This window comes from Propithecus coquereli, unplaced genomic scaffold (genome assembly GCF_000956105.1).
Source record: "Propithecus coquereli isolate 6110/MARCELLA unplaced genomic scaffold, Pcoq_1.0 Scaffold13, whole genome shotgun sequence".
Taxonomy (NCBI): Eukaryota; Metazoa; Chordata; class Mammalia; order Primates; family Indriidae; genus Propithecus; species Propithecus coquereli.
Genome location: NW_012137191.1, coordinates 12,951,940 through 12,972,916, shown reverse-complemented (window position 1 = coordinate 12,972,916; position 20,977 = coordinate 12,951,940). Strand labels below are relative to the sequence as shown.

At 32.2% G+C, this 20,977-nt stretch overlaps 1 protein-coding gene across 1 annotated transcript in view; it reads right to left on the bottom strand.

The window, feature by feature from the left end:
• CPEB2 (cytoplasmic polyadenylation element binding protein 2) overlaps positions 1 to 20,977 on the bottom strand; it is a 62,117-nt gene that overhangs the window by 18,683 nt on the left and 22,457 nt on the right. Inside the window, exons 4-5 of the mRNA XM_012638397.1 lie at positions 12,117 to 12,207; positions 4,732 to 4,755 (exon numbers count right to left, since the gene is read on the bottom strand). Of these exons, the coding sequence (XP_012493851.1) occupies positions 4,732 to 4,755; positions 12,117 to 12,207 (115 nt within the window). The remainder of the gene's footprint in view (positions 1 to 4,731; positions 4,756 to 12,116; positions 12,208 to 20,977) is intronic.

The window sequence follows — 20,977 nt, the reverse complement described above, 5'->3', positions numbered from 1 at the left end:
ATATGCAAGATTTCTATATTGAAAATCACAAAAATTTGCTGAGAAAAATGGTAAAAGATTCATGTAAATGGATAATGTTACACACGTGAATGCATGTTAGAGAAGTTAATTACTAACTCTGACACTGGAGGCTATGTTAATGTACCCAAACATTAATAATAATCCTTGATTTTTCAGATGTTAGCCTTATTCTGGAAGCCCAGAATAAAGACATTTCCTAATATATCAACAGGAAGAGGCAGGAGAGGAAAAGACAATACACAAAATTATTCAATTTACAGCTTGAATCTAAGCATGGTTCTTTTTTCTCAATATACCATCTTGTAATTTTATTTATTAAATATTGTTCTAAAAATAAAAAACCCAAACACAAACTATATAAATTAAGGATTAATATGAACAGTCTTCCTATCTTCTAAGATGCTAGCAGTCACTCTCATAGGTAGATAACCCACCACTATGATGGCATAATTTTATTTAATTTGCAAGTATTAAAAAAAAACTACCAAAACATCAGAAGTAGGTTTGGGACTGATCTCTCATGAGCAGCACCTGTTTACAGATAGACTCGCTGATCAGGTATGCTTCTCCAAAGAACTGAGAAAGGCATCATAAAGTGCATCAATAACTTAAAAATATTTTGCCCCAATAATAGGTTTGTCCCTTGCTCATAAAGGATCAATGAGACATTTAACTTTAAAAAAACAATTATAACCTAGTACTCTATATGGCTTTGTAAATTTAACTTAATTTGTAGATATGTTTGCCTTAAAATTGAGTAACTAAAACTATTTCCTATAAAAATCGACATGGCTGGGTATAGGTGTAGAACAGGTACAATCAGTCCCTTTAAGGTTCAGGGCGTTAGTGAATTTTTTTTTTAAAGGTACAGATAGTAAATATTTTAGGCTGTGCAGGCCATATATTCTTTGTTGCAACTACTCAACTCTGCCATCACTGTGTGCTCCAAAGCAGGTAGACATAAAGCAAATGAAATGAGTGGGTAAATAATTGTGTTCCAACATACTGTTTACAAAAACAGGAGGCTTTGCCTGTGGGCCAGTTTGCTGATCCCTGTATTGGAGTAGTATCTTGGCTTTTTTTCACACTTCAGAGATCCTGCTCATTCTCTGAAGTTACCAAAATTATTTATCAAAGATAAGGATTTCAGCCTTGATTTAATCATAAAAGGCTTTGGTAGTGGTGACATTAAGGGGTATACACTTACTCTGGCTACTTCACAAGATTGAAAATCCTATGTCAACTTTAAAGCAGTACATGGTATACTGTATTATTAATAATTCCTTACTTATTATAGCATATAAATCTGAATGGCTATATACTACGAAAAAAAAAATCAAACCTCACTAATTAAAACTTTCATAATATGCCTCTCTTTAAAATTATTTCTCTTATCTTCCCATTCCATATGAAATCTACTGGCTCAAGCTTTGGGTTTACTAGGTAGAAAAGACTGCTTCCTAAGGCTTAGTACCCTTTAACTAAAGAGAGTTTTTTTTTTTTATTTCTATTACTTGAAATATTCTCTATATTTTTATATACTATAAATGGAGCACAGTAGCCCTTTAATCCTTTATTTAAAGGACATATTGTGCTATAGAAATAATTTGAAAGGATAGAGCTGAAGTTACACTTCACATCTCCCTTCCCAACCCCCACCCTACTCTAACCCCAGACCAGTATGTTCGCTCTCAGAGTGAAAGGGAAAAAACAATGAACAAACAATAAATACAAAAGACAGGTAGTTCGCCATATGTTAGAGGCAGATCCCATGCGAACTTTCTTTCTTCCTAATGCTGCCGCCAGGCAGCTCTGAAGTAGAAGAACTCTATATGGTTCCCAGGGGGATGGAGATACACTGGTCCCAACTGAAAAGCAGGGAAAGACATCTTTGTTTTTTCTTAGTTACTACCAGTACAATTACACGTTGATTATTCCCAAGGTATATTTCATAAATATCTAGAGCCAGCTTGATTTAAAATTATTATTAACATTATTAAGAAATTCAAATATAGAAAGTAATTTTGGTAGTAATTTGGTTTCACTGTAGTTAAGTGGGAAACCTTTTATATGAAAACAGCTACTCTGTGCCTGGGCTGAAAGGTGAATCTAAGGCTACAAGTAAGAAGAAAAAACAGTCCTTACTAAACTGGATTACAAAGTCAGAATGCCTTGTGAAATAACACTATCCACCCATCTTTGCACTGGGGTAAATATGCCTGTGAGTTGTTTTTGACAAAAATTATATCAACTCAGTGTGACACATCCCACATGAACAGAAGATACTGGTATGTCATGCAATTCATTTTTTTTAAAAAAGAATAATGACTAAATAAATGAATAAATGCAGTTTCTTTGATGGAGCAAATTTAAAAACTCAAAACCCATAAAAGGGGGTCCTTGGTGGTTAAAAGGTTATCTGTCTGAGATTGGTATTTTATCTAGTATAGAATGGAGAAAAATGAGTAAAAAATAGGAAAGAAGAGCCAGGTGACTATTTCTAAACATTTCTGAGTTGTTCCCTTGGTATGCAGGTTTTAAAAAAAAATTATTACTTACAGTGTCAAAGTACTTTCAAATTCAAATAGAATCTCTCAGTAGCTATTTATAATGGGTATATCTTTCATCTGATCAAAATTTTAAAAGCAGATTCCTGCTATTCAAAGAAGACCAACTAAAAAATTACTATTAATGATACCATATAATCTGAGGGTAAAGTTTAGGTGTTCACACCCCGCTTACACTAAGCCGAGTAAGTGTGACAACTGTCAGTTCTGTCTTAATGGAGGCTAATACCAGAAGCCTTAAAACCATAGTCTTCCTTTTCCAATGCTGGGAGGCAGTTCTGAAGTGGAAGAAATCTTTATGGTTTCCAGGGGATAAAGATATATAGAATGGTAGCAAGTTACTATCTAAAAGCAGGGAAAGAATTTTTAATCTATTTTTTTTTTTTTTTAGAGACAGAGTGTTTGTCACCCTGGCTAGAGAGCAATGGCATCACTGTTGCTCACTGCAACCTCAAACTCCTGGCTCAAGGGATTCTCCCACCTCAGCCTCCCAGAGTCCTAAGATTACAACCATGAGCCACTGCGCCCAGCTTCTTAATATCATAATCATAATCTACAATTATTGAACTGAGATGAAGATAAATGATAACGTAACTTCCTTGTACGTTGGTTCCTAAGAACTTCCTAGATCATGATATTTACACTGGAGTATGGCAAATTAAACGTAAGTCATTAAAGTTAAAAGATGGAAAGTATGTAACAAGAAAAGAATCCTGAATTGTTCTACAGTTTAAAAAATACCTAAAAATCACAGATTGGTAAATGGATTGTTTTCAAGAGAACTAAAGCTCCAATTATTAAAATAGCATAGTGAAATAAGCTAGTCCATAAATCTGAAAATAGGTACTAAAATTCTCAACTTCCCTCCCCTCTTCTCAGTTTGCTAGTAACAGTCTTTAGAAAGTCATTCGGCTTCAGTTTTTTAAGTCTTGATCTTCTATCTCCTCTTATTTTTAGTTAGAAAACTGAAGAACCAAAAGATTTGGTCAAGCATTTTGAAGAAACCAGAAAATGAAGTTAAATTCAGACGATCTGAAATATAAAATTGAAAATACCACTTAAGGATATATTAATAAAATACCAGTTTTGGTTGTCAGTGGTGGCAAATGGTTTTGCTTGTTTGTTTTCAAAGTACATACACTCATGACTATATGAAAAGAAACTGAAGCACTGGCACACATACATAAAATTTATCAAAGGGCATACTATTATTATTGTCTACCCTCTATGGGTTAAGGAAGATTTTTAGAGGTCAGGGAAAGCCCTTTTTATTCAATGTAGCACTTACAAAAAGCAGAACTACATAAATACAATTATTGCTCACTTAAAGGATAATCTAAGCAATGTAAGGTTACTTTTGCTTCCTCTCATCCCATCTACTTTCTGCACATAGAAAAGGAAGAGGAAAAGTTTTAGCCACAGAAAATGTCAGCTGCTTTCCTAGGGAGTTCAATAACAGCTCTATATCACATAATCCTAGCTTTTTCCTTAGAACATCACACAAGAACACTAAGGGAAATACTGCTGCGGAGAGGGAGAGGAAAAGGGAAAGGGATTTATGTATGTATGTACGTATGTATTTATATACGTATGTATGTGTGTGTGTGTTTGAGAAAGAGAAAGCGAGAGGGGATTATATTCTTAGAAGATAGACATATTAACAACATGGTTCCTATAATTCAGTGTTAACAATTATCTAATTGATATATGCGCTATTTTCAACTGGGTCAAACATAAAACTAATAATCTAGAGTTGTATATTACCATAGATAAGAATCAGTTATAGAGTAGGAAAATCATATTATATGTGACCTTCGCTAATATTAAACATATTTCTTAATCAGACAAACCAAAAATAGCAGCTTTATTTTAAAAGATATAGAAATAACTTTTAAAAAACAGTTAAAATCTGAACAGTTTAAGAGAGGAAAATTTGTTAAATAATAATTATTAGTATGAAAATATGCTTTAAAAGTTAAGAGATTTAGAATTCAAAACTTTGACAAGTAAGTGCTCAAATCAAAATATAATTCTTTTGTGAGTTTTCAGACATTGTGTGAAAAATCTGGAATAATTAATTATAGCATTGATCAGTAAAACCCAATTAAAAACAGTTATACCATAGCAAACAGAAATGAATTACCTCGTCTTCGCCCATAACTCCTTGCTGCATGTAAACAAAGGACAAATCGTAAAATGTCAGAACTAAAAATAAGCCCACGTGTACAAATATTTGTGAAATGGAAAGCTATGTGGGCATCTGGAAATTAGCGCTACTTTAAGAGCTATGACAATGTCACCATATAACATTTGCATGATGTTTTACCATTTACAAAGCATGTATATGTGTGTGTGTGTTATCTCAACCATATGAACCATATGAAACTGTGAAATTAACAGGAAATATACAATTTATTGTCATTTGTGTTAAAATTCACAAATACTGGTTTCATCTGATCATGATAGAAATATATGACACGTTACAGTTAAATAGCATCCCAAATAATTTTCATAATGAATGGAAACATCTTGAATTAAATTATTTTTCTACTTATTATAAAGAGTGATATGGCATATATAATCCAATAAATAGCTATTTAGATCCAATCTGCATTATACCAATCCCTGCACAGAAGTAGTGCTGGAAGACACAGATGACTAAGAAGATACACCGCTATTCAACTGATACTCCAAAGCCTGTACAGCTTCGATAGAATGTAAGCAATCAATCCATGTTCAAATTTGCTTAGTTACAGAAATGATTAACAATATACTATAGATAATAATGCTTTTTATCTTTTTGAAACATTTTATACCAGCTATCCACTAAGTGTTTATGTGTCTGCCTTTAAAATACAAGGGATTCAGATACAAATTACTATTAAGATCATCATAGGATAATAATACATATATTAAATACTATAAAAGTATAAAGCAGAAAGGCATATTTCAATCTATGTTACTTGATGTTTGCATAATTCCTATGGAAAAAAATAAAACTGTATTTTTTTTCATAAACTACCAGTTTGATAAAACCCACAAATTGTTTTTAAATTACACTTTCTCACAAATCTGACTACACGATAAGTAATTTTACCCTGGAATTAATAGATGAAGTCCAGGTGGTAAACAAACAAACAAACAAATAAAAATGACTATTAAAATTAAGATCTTATTTCACGTTCATAGATTTTTTTAAGCTTGGGAAAAACTCAATATATAATAAATCTCAAATCAGAATATTTATTAAAAATTGTCAGAAATGTAGTCTTCCCAAGAGCATAAAATTTAAAGATCACATTATTAAATATATTCTCTTATAAAAGTTTTACAAAATATATTTTTAATTTTATACTAAGGTTTATAATACAATGAAGTGTGCCTACAAGGTGAGAATATAATATTAGTTCCTCTATAATAAAAAGTGGGAAAAACTAACTTGTCAACTGTTAGTCATTTATACCTCTAAGAAATAAGTGAATACATACAGGTTTATCACAGCCTTTTATATAAAACTAACTTCATTTGCATTTCTGCCATTCTAGCATCTTTATTTAGCTATATAATCTACCATACACTTAACCTGTCCTTGAGCTCCAATTACCTCAAAGCCTGGCAGATTTATTTCATAGCTTACCTGACCTATATATTAGTTTAGGGTGAGGGTAGAAGTAGCATTTAGAATTATGTTGTCTAGGTCTTCTAAGACTTATAAAGGCCTTAAAAAAAATTTCAAAGTGATGGGAGATCAACTGTGAAAAATAAGACTGATAAAAGAAATTTTAACAGAACTATCAAGAATAGGCTATAGAAGAGTAAATTCTCTGAAGTCTTAATGGTTATATTAATCCTAGAAATGGTCAATAGGCCCCAAAACACTTCACAGCATGAATCAGGAATTGGGCTTCCTACTTATCCCTATGAATAGCGTAATGATATTAATTCAGTATAAGTTTGTTTTGGGGAATTTCATTCATGAGTGTAGAGGGTCAAAGATTTATCAAGCAAAAAACTATTTCATCAAGTTTAAAGTCAAATGATGAATTATGATGAAGTCATAATGTGGCACATAACTCTTGACTTATTGAGAAAATCAATGACATCATAACCAGTTTATGTTCTTAGCTGTTATGTTCTTAGCTGAGGCTACAATACTAAAATGGAGAAAATATGTATAAATTTCATTGCATCTTAAGTTTCATCTCATTCCTAGGCTTGAACATAATTATTTAGAAAAGTTCTCCAACTATCTCATACCTGAGGAATTTCAGAATCCTGTAAAGAGTTATTCCACTTATTTTTTGGACAACTTTCAGATTCCAAGTCTCTACATTACCAAAAATAGAACTGACTGCAGATGAAGCTAAACCATGTGAAACATTTCCTATTCCCCGTCATGGAAATAACCAATCTGCTACCATTACACAAAACAATGGTTTGTGTACTCACTTTCCTACCAATGTTCCTATGTGAATTTCTGGAGTATGTTCTACTATAACTCCGGATCAGAATTATCAGAAAGAAAGAAGAAAAAAATATCATTACCTGACTATTACATTTTAAAAAAGACTTCTTTAAACAATATACCCCTCCAAACTTACTTAGAATATGATTTAGAAAAAAAAGATGGGGAAAATCTGTTGTATAAAAATTGTATTTATAACATTAAATTTCAAGTAAATCTATTTTATAAAGCATTACAAAAACATTTATACAAAATGAGGAACAGGCTACTTAACATACATATGCATACCTATGTATATATGTACATATATGTCAAAAATATATTATTGATCTATGTGTTTGTTTATTTTAAGATAATAAGAAGGCTCTGGAAAAAGCCTGAAGATCCCTCCTATACAAATGACTTTACAATTTGGTCCTAGCTTCCAAATAATCTTAAACTGGGACCCACAGCTACCAAAGGGAAACAGGATGATCCTCACCTTCTGATTAGGGGCTTTGTGCTCTGTGTATTGGCTTACAGCTACAACTGCGGTAGCTGGATTACTGCAGCCAGAGGGAGGGAAAGGCAAACCTACCAAATCAGCTGGAAATAAACGCAAGCTAAAGTTCTCTTGGTGAGGAAACTAAAGAAATTTTTATTTCTTCAACTTGAAAAAGTCAAAACTAAGGAGAGAAATATGTAATCCAAATCATAATCCTTTTCAAGACTCAAAAGAAATCTGTTATCTACTCTACTTTTTCTGCCAGCATACAAAAAAACTGATGGCTAGCAAGTTTCCCATCTTCATATTTCATATAGTGAATTTAGAGGATTTGCCTTCAGAAATGAAATTTTGTTACTGAGTAAATTTTCTTAATTAAAAAATACACATAACTTTTTTCTTCCTAAAAAGTACAGTAAGCTCTTGTTCACACACATAGCTGTGTATGTGGGTAGTCACAGCAAATTTAAATTTCAATCTAGCTTGCTAATACCATTCCTGATCCCCCTAGCTGCTCCCCACGTACTTATTTCTGTTCTATTTGTTTCCCTTTTGAAAAACCATTTGTACTAATGAAAATGTAAGCTGTTTTCCTTGGGAGAGTACAGTGCAATCCAAATATAAACACTTGAATGATGTATTACTCTCTACTTTTTCCTTACTACAATGGGAAACAGGGATTTTTTGGTTTGTTTTTTTTTTACTACTACTAATAAAAAGTGTAAGATTTATACACTTAGAAATACAAACATTCAAGTTGTCATTCTAACTTCAGACAATACTTACTTAGTCTTTGGTTTTCAGACAATCTACACATCCCTATATAATGTGACCTCCCTAAAGTGCTTCTGGATGCTAAGTATGGACTCTTCTACAATATTTTAACTATTCAAGAGTGGCTGTCTCCAACTGTCAATTTAACTTAATTTGAGGAACACAGTCTATTCAGGAGTAGGACACTGATTGTAGCTATATTTATATGGCACTTTTAAATTGTTTTAAAAATGTTTTTACCTATATAGCAACTTCATGAGATGTGGTATTATACTGCCTTTTTTATATATCTGAGTTAACAGAGACTCAGAGTTAAGGATTTGCTAGAGGTACTTCATAGTTTTACGCATTTGACCAACTTCCTGACTTTTATCCCATTCCCTGTTCATCCCGTAGTTATAAGGAGTATTTAAAGGTTTAACCATAATTGCTAATTAACTATTAAGGTAGAATCATAAAAACTTTACAATGTTTGCCATATCTGCCTAACAACTGTATTATTATTTATACATTACTTGTTATCAAAGGGACTCAAAACTAACATCATTGTAACATCACAGATTTCTGTCAGTTCCGTATTTTTAAGGAATGTTCTTTAATTGTAATAGTTATGCATTTATTTTAATGTGTATCTGTGTATATCAAAAGTCATTTTGGGTATCCCAGGGCACCACACTTCAGAAAATACTGTCTCAAGAGAGTTATTCTACCTTTTGACCCAAATTTGTCTCAATATAGCTTCTACCAAATGGTTCTAGTTTGGCTTTGTGCAGTAACATAAAATGAACTTTCTCTGGTAACTACATATAGTATCTTTCAAATAGTTGAAAGTACCAGTTAAGTCTTCTCTTAATTTTATATTCTCCAAAGAGAACACATCTAACTCCATCTATCACAGGACATGATTTTTACTCTTTTCAAAGTCATTTTTGTCACTTTTCACCATCACCCACTAGACAACTAATGTTTACTTTGAGAAATAGTTCTAAATACAGGCATGAATTCACTCACTCCTCCCTTACAACAGTCCCCCCTAGGCAGGCAGTATGCTATCCCTGTTTTAGACATGGAGAAACTGAGTCAAAGTGAAGTTAGATAAACTGTACAAAGTTACACAGATAGAAAAAGCAAACTGGGTTTAAAACACCCAGATAATCTGGCTACAGTCTGTGGTACCAACCACTATGAACTACTGCTAAACCACTATAGAAATAGACTGATGCAAAATTTATTAGTAAATATTGGTTTTTAAAGCCAACAGTATTAGCTATGCTCATTTGTTAAGTAATGCAGCTTACTTAACCAATTGCCTAATAGTGAGTTAAATCTGTGATATACTTAAAAAAAACTTCAATAATTCACAAAGGCAGTCTATGTACTATAACGCAATTTCTTTAATCAGTCAATAATACTTAATAAATACTTAGTATAGGCAGAGCCTTATACTAACATCCCTTAATTCCACATTTCCTAGGGAGACAACATGCTTAGAATATAGTTGAATTACATGTAGTTAAAAAATAGCTGAAGAAAAATTTTCCCTTACGTTTTAGTGCCCTTCTTTGCCTAGTTCTCTCTTCAATAACCTTGAAGTTTACTATGATTATTTAAATTCTTAATATTTCCTTATCCCACAAATATACCCAATTATATAATTTTTGCTTTGCCTTTTAATCAATGATCCCAAATGAGTAAAAGAAATTTTCACCCCTTGGATCAAAGTATCTCTTTTCCCAGCCAAAACACATTTTCATGACCTAGTTTCATTATCTTTTTTTCTCCCCTAGTCCCTTGCCAGAAAAAGTTCAGAATTTCCAGTTGGCTTCCTGTACTGAGTATGAATTGTAGCTCCAAATGGCAGACCGCTGAGAGTGCTCACATAATAATTTTTTATTTGTCCACAGATGCAACTCTTGCCTGAAATGTGATGAAACACTTTTCAACCTAACATCTATATTATTTATAAGGGCTCTTGGCAACTGACAAAATCAATCAATAATCTTTAGTGTAACCAAAAACGTTAAGTTGCAAAAACAGTATGACTACTAAGCTTCTTTGCTTCCACATAACTGAAATATTTTATCGTGCATACATATCCTTCTGGATCATCCTTGCTAACTATCCACTCAGCGATTTAAAAACATCTGTGAAGGATCTAACAAATTATCTCATAGAGTACTTTCTTTCAAATGGACTATAATAGAATATGTGAAATAAATGTAAATTCAAGTTTTTCAACAAAAACGTTTTTCTACTTTTCCGGAAGTTAAAATAGAAATGAGAGTGATCTTTATGCATCACACAGAATGTTAAAACAAAAAGAAAAGTATTTAAGTTAGTCGGATCAACACATAAATAATTTATTGTTACCTAAATTTATCATCATTTTATAAATCAACCCAAGGGAATACCAAAAATTATAAGCTATTTTCAGTTCCGTAAACTCAGTTTCATCAGTATCATTTTTCAGTCATAGATTTAGAGTCTGAGACCAACTACTCAAATGATATGGTTTTTATATTACACAATAGAAAAGTAAGTTGAACGAAGATGTCCTTAAATGAAATTTCTAGTACCTTTCCAGTCTAAGTGGATGTAAATATCGTAGTTTGCTAAGTTCACAAATGGGGCCTACTGAACCACCGTGAGGTCTGGCCTGGACATGGCTTCCGCCTGGAGTGCTCATGCTGGGCCTAGTGCTACCTTGACAATTCTGCCTCTAACCATCCTGAAAGATCCTCACTTAAGTAACCCAGTCCTTAGACTAGGCTGGCCTGTGGTGGACAACTCAATACAGTGAAATGTTGAACAAACCAATCAACTCCTCACTCTATTTCATCAATTTTTCTCTCATTCCAAAATCCTATCTACCCTGACAATTTCCCAGGTGGCCTGAACTTTATTTCCATTTTCCTGTCACTACAGTCTTTATTTAATATTAGTTTCACATGGTCTAGCTTTACATTGACCTTATTTTCAGGCTTTGTTCCCCAACTTCATTGCTATTTTATTTCAACAAAGCTTTAGTTGAAATAGAAGAGCCAAGCCATTCTAAAGATATTATGATTTTTAAAGTAAATATGATTTCTATTCCTTCCTCTTCCTATTACCCTCCTCCACCCACCCTGATTTAAAAATACTTTTGTGAAGGATATTTTAATCTTCTATCTCTACTTCCACAATCATGGATGCATTAAGCACTGTGACTCTTTGAATAAGTTAATGTTTGTCCAACAGAAAGAAAACAAACTTCAATAAAAGTTTATTTATTCTTTTCCTTATTCTGGTGCACTTTACTATGTAAACTATCTAGTTTGAATAAATTTGGTGTGATCACCATATTTACAGAGTCATTAGTCTATTCCTTAGTTAAACGTAAACACAAGTGCTACACTAAGTAACAAGTTCTTCTGCACTTTGCAAACACTACATCCTTTAATTCTCATAATAAACCTTAAGACTATATTCCCATTTCATAGATGGGGAAACTAAACTAAGGTCATAGTTACTTGCGCAAGGTTATACCTTAAACTTGAAAGCCAATATTCAAACTAGGACTGCCTCCAAAGTCTTTGATCGCTGAATTAAAACCGTATTATCACAAATGCACTTTAACGACTGCTTTGGCAGCCAGAACATGCTCAGATTCCTAATTCTGCTTTCTGTATAGGCATAGTTGTAGCTTTATTTTTATACTTATAAAACGATTACTTGTGCATATGGGGTAGGTTCAGAGAAACACGTATTTAATCATCTTTATTTCTATAAATTAATTAGAAACATAAAATGTTTTTATAAAACTTACCATTTAACATCAACAGATTGTCAGTTCCTGGATGTGGATAGCTCAATCGACCTTTAAAAAGACAGGAAAGGGGAGTTTGAAGATTATGGAGCTATTTGAAAAGCAAAGAAAATAAAAAAATGAAATAAAAAATGCAGGGTAAGAGAGAAATTATTCAGTGCAGTATATTAAGAACTAAAAAGCTAATGTTTAACTCAGAGTATATTAACTAAAATTATCACTGAAAGTTGAAAATAAAACAAAAACAGTTAACCTTGGTTCCTAGATCATAAGGACACATTGTGATTTGGGAGCAATGCCAACAGAATAAAGCTTATTTGTTTTTTGAAATATAAAAACAATGTAGATATCCTAGTTTTGCAAACTTAATATGGGATGTGAATTTTTTTTAATCTTTTCAAAGCTGTTTGTAATTTTCTCTATAGATGTCTTTTGCCAAAAATAAAACTTGAAGGAAAGGAATTTATCTTCCTAAATCAAAAACAACTAAAATGTTAAAATAAAAAGTAAGCAGAAAAAACTCATCACAACTTGCCATTTAAGTCAATGTAGCCTTATACAGTCATATTTAGATAAAGAAATTTAATGAATGCATCTTAATTGTATTGTTACAAATGTTATTGAAAATTTAACTTGTTCAATGTTTATAGATGACTTAAAAATAAAAATACAAAAAATGAAAATATTAAAGCTTATAAGCACAGTAGCATAGTATTTCTTCTGAGCCATTCTTCATTCAAAAGTTTTGTTTACTAAATGCAGAAGGGACAACAGTACTACATATAGCCGTGGAGAAGATTAAAGGTACACATGAAACACACTGTGGTTTATCCAGAGATTTTACATCATAACACTTATCTGACAAAATCCAACAGCAAGGATGATCATTATTTCTAGTCGATTAAAAAAAAAAACACAGGATTTTTTTCAAATGCCTGAATCTCTAATAGATTATTTAAAAGCTATATTAAAATCTATTTAGAAAATTGATAAAAATTAAATGTATGGATTTGTATTTTAGCAACTTTCAAGCACAGTCCCTTTAATCCACTTATTTACTCCCAAGTTTCATGCAGCATGACATTAGTTAACAAATGACCTTTAAATAAAGTTGTCATACTCTAAAAACATACAAGTGAGTTTATTGTTGTGATACCTTAGCATGGAATAAGAAACAGGTGAATATGCACAGGAAGTACAAAACAGAAGGGCCAGGAAGCACAGCTTTCCTAAACTGGACTTCAGTAACACAGAACAGTACTTTGAAGTGTCATAGCTTATTTTGGAAATATGCCCATTTCTAAACATCTTGCTGCAGATGGCCAAATTTAGAGAACAATTTAAGGCCATCAAAAAATTACTGTTATTTCTGACTTAAGATTTAAAATAAAAAACTCCTACAAAAGTGGTAACCTCTGTTGCTGTTCAGTATAACAAGTTAATTAAATCTTCCACATTGACAGTGTGTAGCATGCAGAGGATATAAACATGAGTAAGGCAATCTCTGCTTATGATGTGGTAGGGGAGATAGACACAAATATACAGTTTCAATAAAATCTGCTAAGTGCTAAAAGAGTTATGTACGGTATGTTATATTCAAAAAAACCATAATGGCGTATTTAATCAAACCCAATAATTTAGGCAAGACTTCCTGGAAATGTAAACCTGAAGCCTAGTTCCACCTTGAAAGACACTCAACTTTAAATTGCCACATAATTATTCTCTCATACATTCATCGTTCACTATTTATCCCAAGATACAGGTAACAAGATACATTCACTGATAACCGGTTTTTGATATCTTCGCTCTGAATGGACATAAAAGGCACATTATATGTAGAAAATTGAAAAGACAGATACCTATTTGCAAATGAACATGTATTTGTATACATGTTCTAAAATATTAAAGCCCTCCACATAGACAAGTCTTTCAATATAACTAAAAAAAGTACTCCAAAATGAAATAAGCAAATTTAGACTCGTTTTTAAGTTACCCATACACTTTTCCTCCGTGAAAATTTTAATACATCTTGCAAGTTAACTTTTATAGTTTTACTTAGGATATTATTAAGACCACTTTCACTAAGAACCTGCCAATTGATAGCAGTAACTAACAACATTTGAGTGTTTACTATGTGCCAGGAACTTTTCTAAGTTCTTTACAACCAATTATTTAATCCCAACAACAGTCTCATGAATTAGGTACTATTATCTTCCCATTTTAAGATGAAGACACTGTTATCATAAAATGTTAAATAACTTGCCGAAGGTTGTATCACTGGGAAGTAGCACTGGCAGGGATTTGAACCTAAGCAGTTTGGCTCCATATTTTTAATCACGACTTACTATTCATAACACAATATAGAGAACGGTACATATGGTGGGTTGTAGGATAAATTCGTCCATTAAAAAAATTCACAGAATGATTATAGCATATTAGATAACAAACTTTAATATAGAAAGATAGAAAAAAACCACATTGCTATAAAACCAATTCGTCCTTATTGTGTAAAAGACCTGTGGTGTAGAGATGGATAGTTGTACACTAATACCTACCTGTTCCTGTCAATAATAGGGACCTCAATGTTAGATAGGAACAGTGCTGCCCAGAGAAAAAAGCTGCATTTCCTAGCCTTCCTTATAGTTAAGTGTGCCTGTGTATATATAAGAACTGGACAATGGTATAGAAAGTAGAAGTGGTATGCGCAATTTCTGGGAAGTACTGTATCCTTAAAGGGTCCTTCTTCCTTCTTTCCCTCTTTCCTATTTGCTAGAATGCCCATGTGATAGCTGACCTGAAGAAGTCATATTAGACCAGGAGGCAGAAATTGGGTGTTAAGGATAACAGAAGAACAAGATGAAAGGAGCCTGGATCCATGGAAATCACCATACCCCTCTAGGAGTGTTAATGCTTCTGAAAGAGAAACAAACTTCTATCTTATTTAAGTTACTTAGGAGTTTTCTGTTGTCTCAGAAGAACCTAAACTTACAAATAAAATCTTCTAGTAATAAATTTGGGAAAATTGAATTTTAGGTAACCAGATGATGGCTTATTTACTATTGTGGAAATATGATAAAGTATACTAATTTCATAATGGTTTTATATATCTATAAATAATGGGTATGTACTATCTCTTGGTACTTCTTTTATATTAAGATACTGATTTAAAATAATTAAAAAATATGTATTTTCAGGTGTCAGTGAATAACTGGAAGACCTGCAGTATCTTAAAAATTGCCTTATTAGTGTATCATGATTTTAAATATTAATTTGTATAATACATATACAGTTGGCCCTCTTTATCTGTGCGCTCTGCATCTGTGGATTCAACCAACCACTGATTGAAAATATTTGCAGAAAAAAAAATTCCAAAAAGCAAAACTTGAATGTTTTTGTTTTGTACACTAAGTACAATATTGAATCCATGCAAATGAAGTGATGTCTAGGCATTATATTAGATATTGTAAATAATCTAGAGATGATTTAAAGTGTATAGGAAGATGGGTGTAATTTCTATGCAAATACTATACTATTTTATAAGGGACTTGAGCATCCCAGATTTTGGGATCCCTGAGAAGTCCTGGAACTAGTCCCCTATGGTTATCAAGGGAATATTGCATAAAAGCCCTATTTTATATTAGCCACTTTAAATGTATATCTGAGTAACTAAAAATGCTAAGAAATATAAGAACTGCATACACCTTATCATTTGTATAGACAAATTACCAGATTACATCTAGAACAAATATCTGGTCCCTCGTCCTCTACCATTCTAATTATACTGGCCTCTTTGCCATTTCACAAACATGTCAGGCATATTCCCATTTCAGGATCTTCCTACTTCCTCTTTTTTTCTGCTTGCAATGCATTTGCCCAGATATGACCAAAGCTTGCAACCCTCACTTCATTGAGGTCTTTAAGAGATGGCATCACAGATCATCTCACCTAAAATAGCAGCTTCTTTCTTTCTATAGCCCCATGATATTATATTTTTTCTTCATAGTACTATTATCTAACATTTTTAACTGTCTCTATACTTCTTTAAAACAAAGATCCATGAGGGCAGGGACTTTGTCTCTTTTATTCTCTACTGTATTTCTAGCATCTAAAACAGAGCTTAGCACATAATAGGTTCTCAAATATTTGTTGGATAAATGAAATATTTTATTCCATGATGTGAACCACAGACTCAATCGAATGCACAGATGTCTTAATATGTATATTTGCGGCATGGGAAGGACATTCTCTAGGAAAATGAAAAAAAATCACAGAACAAGACTTTATTTCAGCTCATTGCTAAATCCCTTAAGTACTGGGGGGTAGGGGAGTGGGGAGATACTGCAAAAGTTGCTCATTGCTATTTGCCAAAGTAGATTTCTCTCTTCTCCACAACTAATCTCTTTTCCTTAATGAATAAACACAAAAAATGAACTTCAAAGCCCCAATATTCAGTTAATGATGCCAATCCATTTCTCATCAGTGATGAGAAAATTGTTAAAGAACGATGTCACATGTTCTGCCAACTGTTTTCAACAGAAAAATAAACATTTAAATCACTTACTAGAATCATAAAGAGCTTGGGTTAGAATTAACATTAGACCCGTTAAAAAGACAGGCAGTATGGTACAGTGGTTAAAAGCACAAACTCAAGAGCTACCAAGTTCCATCACTTATTAGCAGTTGAAACTTAGACAATTATTAAGAGTAAGCCATAGTCATCCAACTGTAAAATAAGGGTAAATATCTACCTTTTAGTCATGCCGATTAAATACATTAAGTATACAGATAGAGTCACCAGGAAAAGTGCTTAAATGTGTCAAGTACTCAGTAAATGATACGTATGCTATATAGAGTATATGTATATTAAACACACACCCTTAATTAAAGACATCTAATACTTCCTATGTGCTTTAAATAAAGCATTGCTCCCACTCATTTGATAGACTCTTCTAACATTTTTCATAATACATATTTCACCTTTACTGCCAAATCCAATTAGAAAAACAGGTTCGTATGAAGTCTGGTAAAATCCACATAGAATGTGGCCATTACCAACCTTGAATAACTCCAACCTCTGCTCAGATCCAAGGGGCAGGACAGTCATTCCTGACCTCACTCCCAAATCTCAATGCAAGCCTCATAAAAGCCTAAGAATAAGATCATACAAACGTAGAAAAGACCCTTAGATCCAAAGTACCAGATCCCAAGAGCAAAAGAATCATTCCTTACCTATAGCTAATAAAAGCCATCACTCTACTTTAGATTCAATTGAAATTAATCTAGTTAACTCACTCTTAAATCAGGATCCTAACGTAAGTTTTTGACCCAATAATAGTTATAAATTCTAAGACTTTTATCCAATAAATACTAGAAAATATACTAAGAAACACCAAAGAACATAGAATACCAAAAAGTTTTGTTTCAAGTAATGTGTAATCACAAAAAAGGACAATAAAAGATTAAACTTAAGTCATTAATCATCTGGTAAAATAATGTATTATGATATAGTTATTAAAATAAAACTGGTACTAATTAAGATGTATGTAACTAATATGAAAACCAAGTTGAACTAATGGTTGCAAAACTTTTCACTGGAAAAGGGTTTTAAAGTAATGCTGATAACCATTAAAAACAACAAATGGGCATAAAACATTGCTGGTGGCAGCTGGAAACTGGTATAAAACTTATTAAGTTGGCAATACATGTTTGGAGCCTAGGAAACAAACATATGAAGTTCATCCTATTGGAATAAACACAGATAGATAAAGCTCACTGAATTTTATTTAAAATTTTGAAATATCTTAATGTCCAATTGCAGGGGAATGATTATACAAACTATTTTGCATGTATGAATGCAGTAAATATTTATGAAGAATATGAATTATTATGAAAAATGTTTAATCATTCAACTAATAATTAATTGAGCCCCTCCTGGTACTTGGCATTATGACAGATGATCATTCGAAGTAAGGCAAAAACAAGTGTGGTCACTGCTCCCATGACAGTCTTCTGTGAAAGATATACCTTTATAAAACAAAAAACTATTGAATCTAAAATAAACGAGAAAAGTACTCTGATTAAAAAGAAATACGATTCTCTAAGAATCTTTAACACTGAGTAATCTGTTCTTGATAGGAGTGCCAGAAAGTAATCTATTCTTGATAGAAGTGGCAGAGTCTTCGCCGAGGAAGTACAAGTTGACTAGAGATTACACAGACTTCCAACTGAACACGGAGGACTGAATACATGTGCTCACATCTGCTGCTCTCTGAAACCCCTACACAATGACAGTTAAGAAAGTTTTAAAGAAACATAACCCCATTAAGACAAAGAGGATCACAGATCAAAGAACAGGATCATAGAACAACCATGTCATTAAATTTTGGGGGCTGTAAATGTGAATAGTTGACTGATAACTAACTTCGTAGGCCAGAAATCACTGAAATAAGAAACCTAAGCCAGTGTGTGTATATGGAAGACCATCAAGAAACAAGCCATTTACTGCAGTAGTTACTTGGATAGGTTCAGAACTAAGAAGCTCTGGTTATCACTGAGGGTAGAAGTGGGGTAGAACTGAAAACAAAGAGATTGACAATTGCTTGTTAGTTTTTAAAAGAGCCAAATGACACACAATGCCCTTCTGGCTCTTCTAAGAAAGCTAGCAGCTAGGCCTAGATAGAGCTCCCAGGCAGAAGACTGGAAGACGCACATCCAGGTCCATTTCCCAGACCAAAACAAAATAATCCCAACTTTGTACACAGAGCTTCCAATTCCCGTTTTTGTGTCTTATCTTTAAATATGAGTGGACAGTAAAGGATCCATAACATATTTCATAAAAGCCTCCAACATGAGAAAAAAGAGAACACAACCAAAAACCAGAAAAGAAGAACTTAGAAGAAGCATAGACAATACAAGGAACTGCAAAAATAATCTTCAAACACTATAATATCCTCCAGAGAAATAAGATCAAACAAGAATAAGACATAATAGTAAAGTTTTGAGAATTGTTTTTAAAGAGAGTCTTGAAAATTAGTCAGCAAAAAATTTTAAAATGAAAAACTCAATAGAAGAGTTGAAAAATAAGAGATCTCTAGCTCTTCAAATACAAAAGACAAAACAATGGAAAACAGAAAAACAAATGATGAGTATAGGAGGTTTAAGATTTGAAGAACAAGAATTCCAAAAAGAGGTAATATAAAAAATAAAATAGAAGAAATTATCAAAGAAATAATATCTCAAATTTCCAAGAACTGAAAAAGTCTCTGAATTAAAGGGGTCCAATGAATGTACAGCTCAATAAATAAATCAATGAATGAAGGTATGTACACAATACATAGAATGTAGGAAATACAGAAACATAAGCACATTATTTACAAATAACTTCTTAAAGACTAAGTTAAAAGAAAGTTCAAAATGGCTACCTCTAAAAACAGGAATCAGAACTGGACAGCGAAGGATGAAAAAGAAGACTTCTATTTTTTGTAATATAAGACATATGACACCATTTGACTTTTTAATCTATGTATATATTTTTTAAACTAATTTTTTAAAAAGTTAACCAGGTTGGAGGGAAGGTAAAGATTTGATTATTCTAAATATTACAAGTTTATACATAGAAAAATAAAAGATTGGAAAAATTACATGTCAAAATACCAATTATGGTTATTTTAGTATGTGGGATGACTGATGATACTTGTTTTTGCTAGTTTCCAAATTTTCTTTAATGAATAAGTATTACTTTTTGTAATAAGAAAACAAGCATTTTAAAAATGATAAAATGCTATACTTTGGAGAAAAAACTTTCAGAAGAGATTCTCAGGTACACATTTAAATAACACAAGCAGCTAAAATTCACAGGCCTTATTATCCCAGGTACTTGCTTTTATCACTGCAAGTTATATATAAAATATATTCTTTTTGTTGTTTTACTTTCCATTTAAAAACAAGAGACATAAACACATTTATAATCTTATGAAAGATGCTTTGTGATGAATAACAGGCTTGCAGTAAGCACATATGTTTTGAATAAATAAATGTGATTTTAAGAAAATGCATTATAGTTTCTGTCTAATGAGTTGTGGTTTTTTAAAAAAGAAACTGAAGTCTGTCATAATTAAAATTATTTACCTAAATATTCAAAGATGCTTGGAATAACTCAAGTATGTTCTCAAATTTAATAATATAGCTGCTAATAAAGACAAAATAAATTTTAAAATCTCTATTCATGACACCATATTTTAAGTTTATTAAAACAAGAGCTTTTACAACCACACATTTTCATAAGTTCCTTTTCAATCTACAGATATATTTCCACCAAAGACAAAAGTTAAACTCTTGTAAATTGTACTTTTACTAAGATGAACTTAATTCTGAGTAGTTGGAGAGTAAAGTATTAAGATTCCATGTATATTATAAGAGTGATCATTTCTTAAAGTCAGAATACATTTAATAAATAAAATAAATAAATGAACTTAATTTAATAAATAAAATAGCTTCTATAAGTATATTTCAAAATTAATAATGATTTTTTTTTCTTCCCATCAAAAGCCAGTGGTCCATAGGAAAAATCAACAAAGGGGAAAGAATATATAAAATTCTATTTATTCTTTTTTTAATAAAAAAGGGAAACATTTTATTTAAAAACTAAGAGCACACACAGCAATCCTGTCTTAGTTATCTTTTTAAAAAGACATTCTAGGGCCGGCTGTGGTGGCTCACACCTGTGGTCCTTGCACTCTGGGAGGCCGAGGTGGGAGGATCGCTCAAGGTCAGGAGTTCGAGATCAGCCTGAGTAAGAGCGAGACCCCGTCTCTATTAAAAAATAGAAAGAAATGATCTGGACAACTAAAAATATATATATA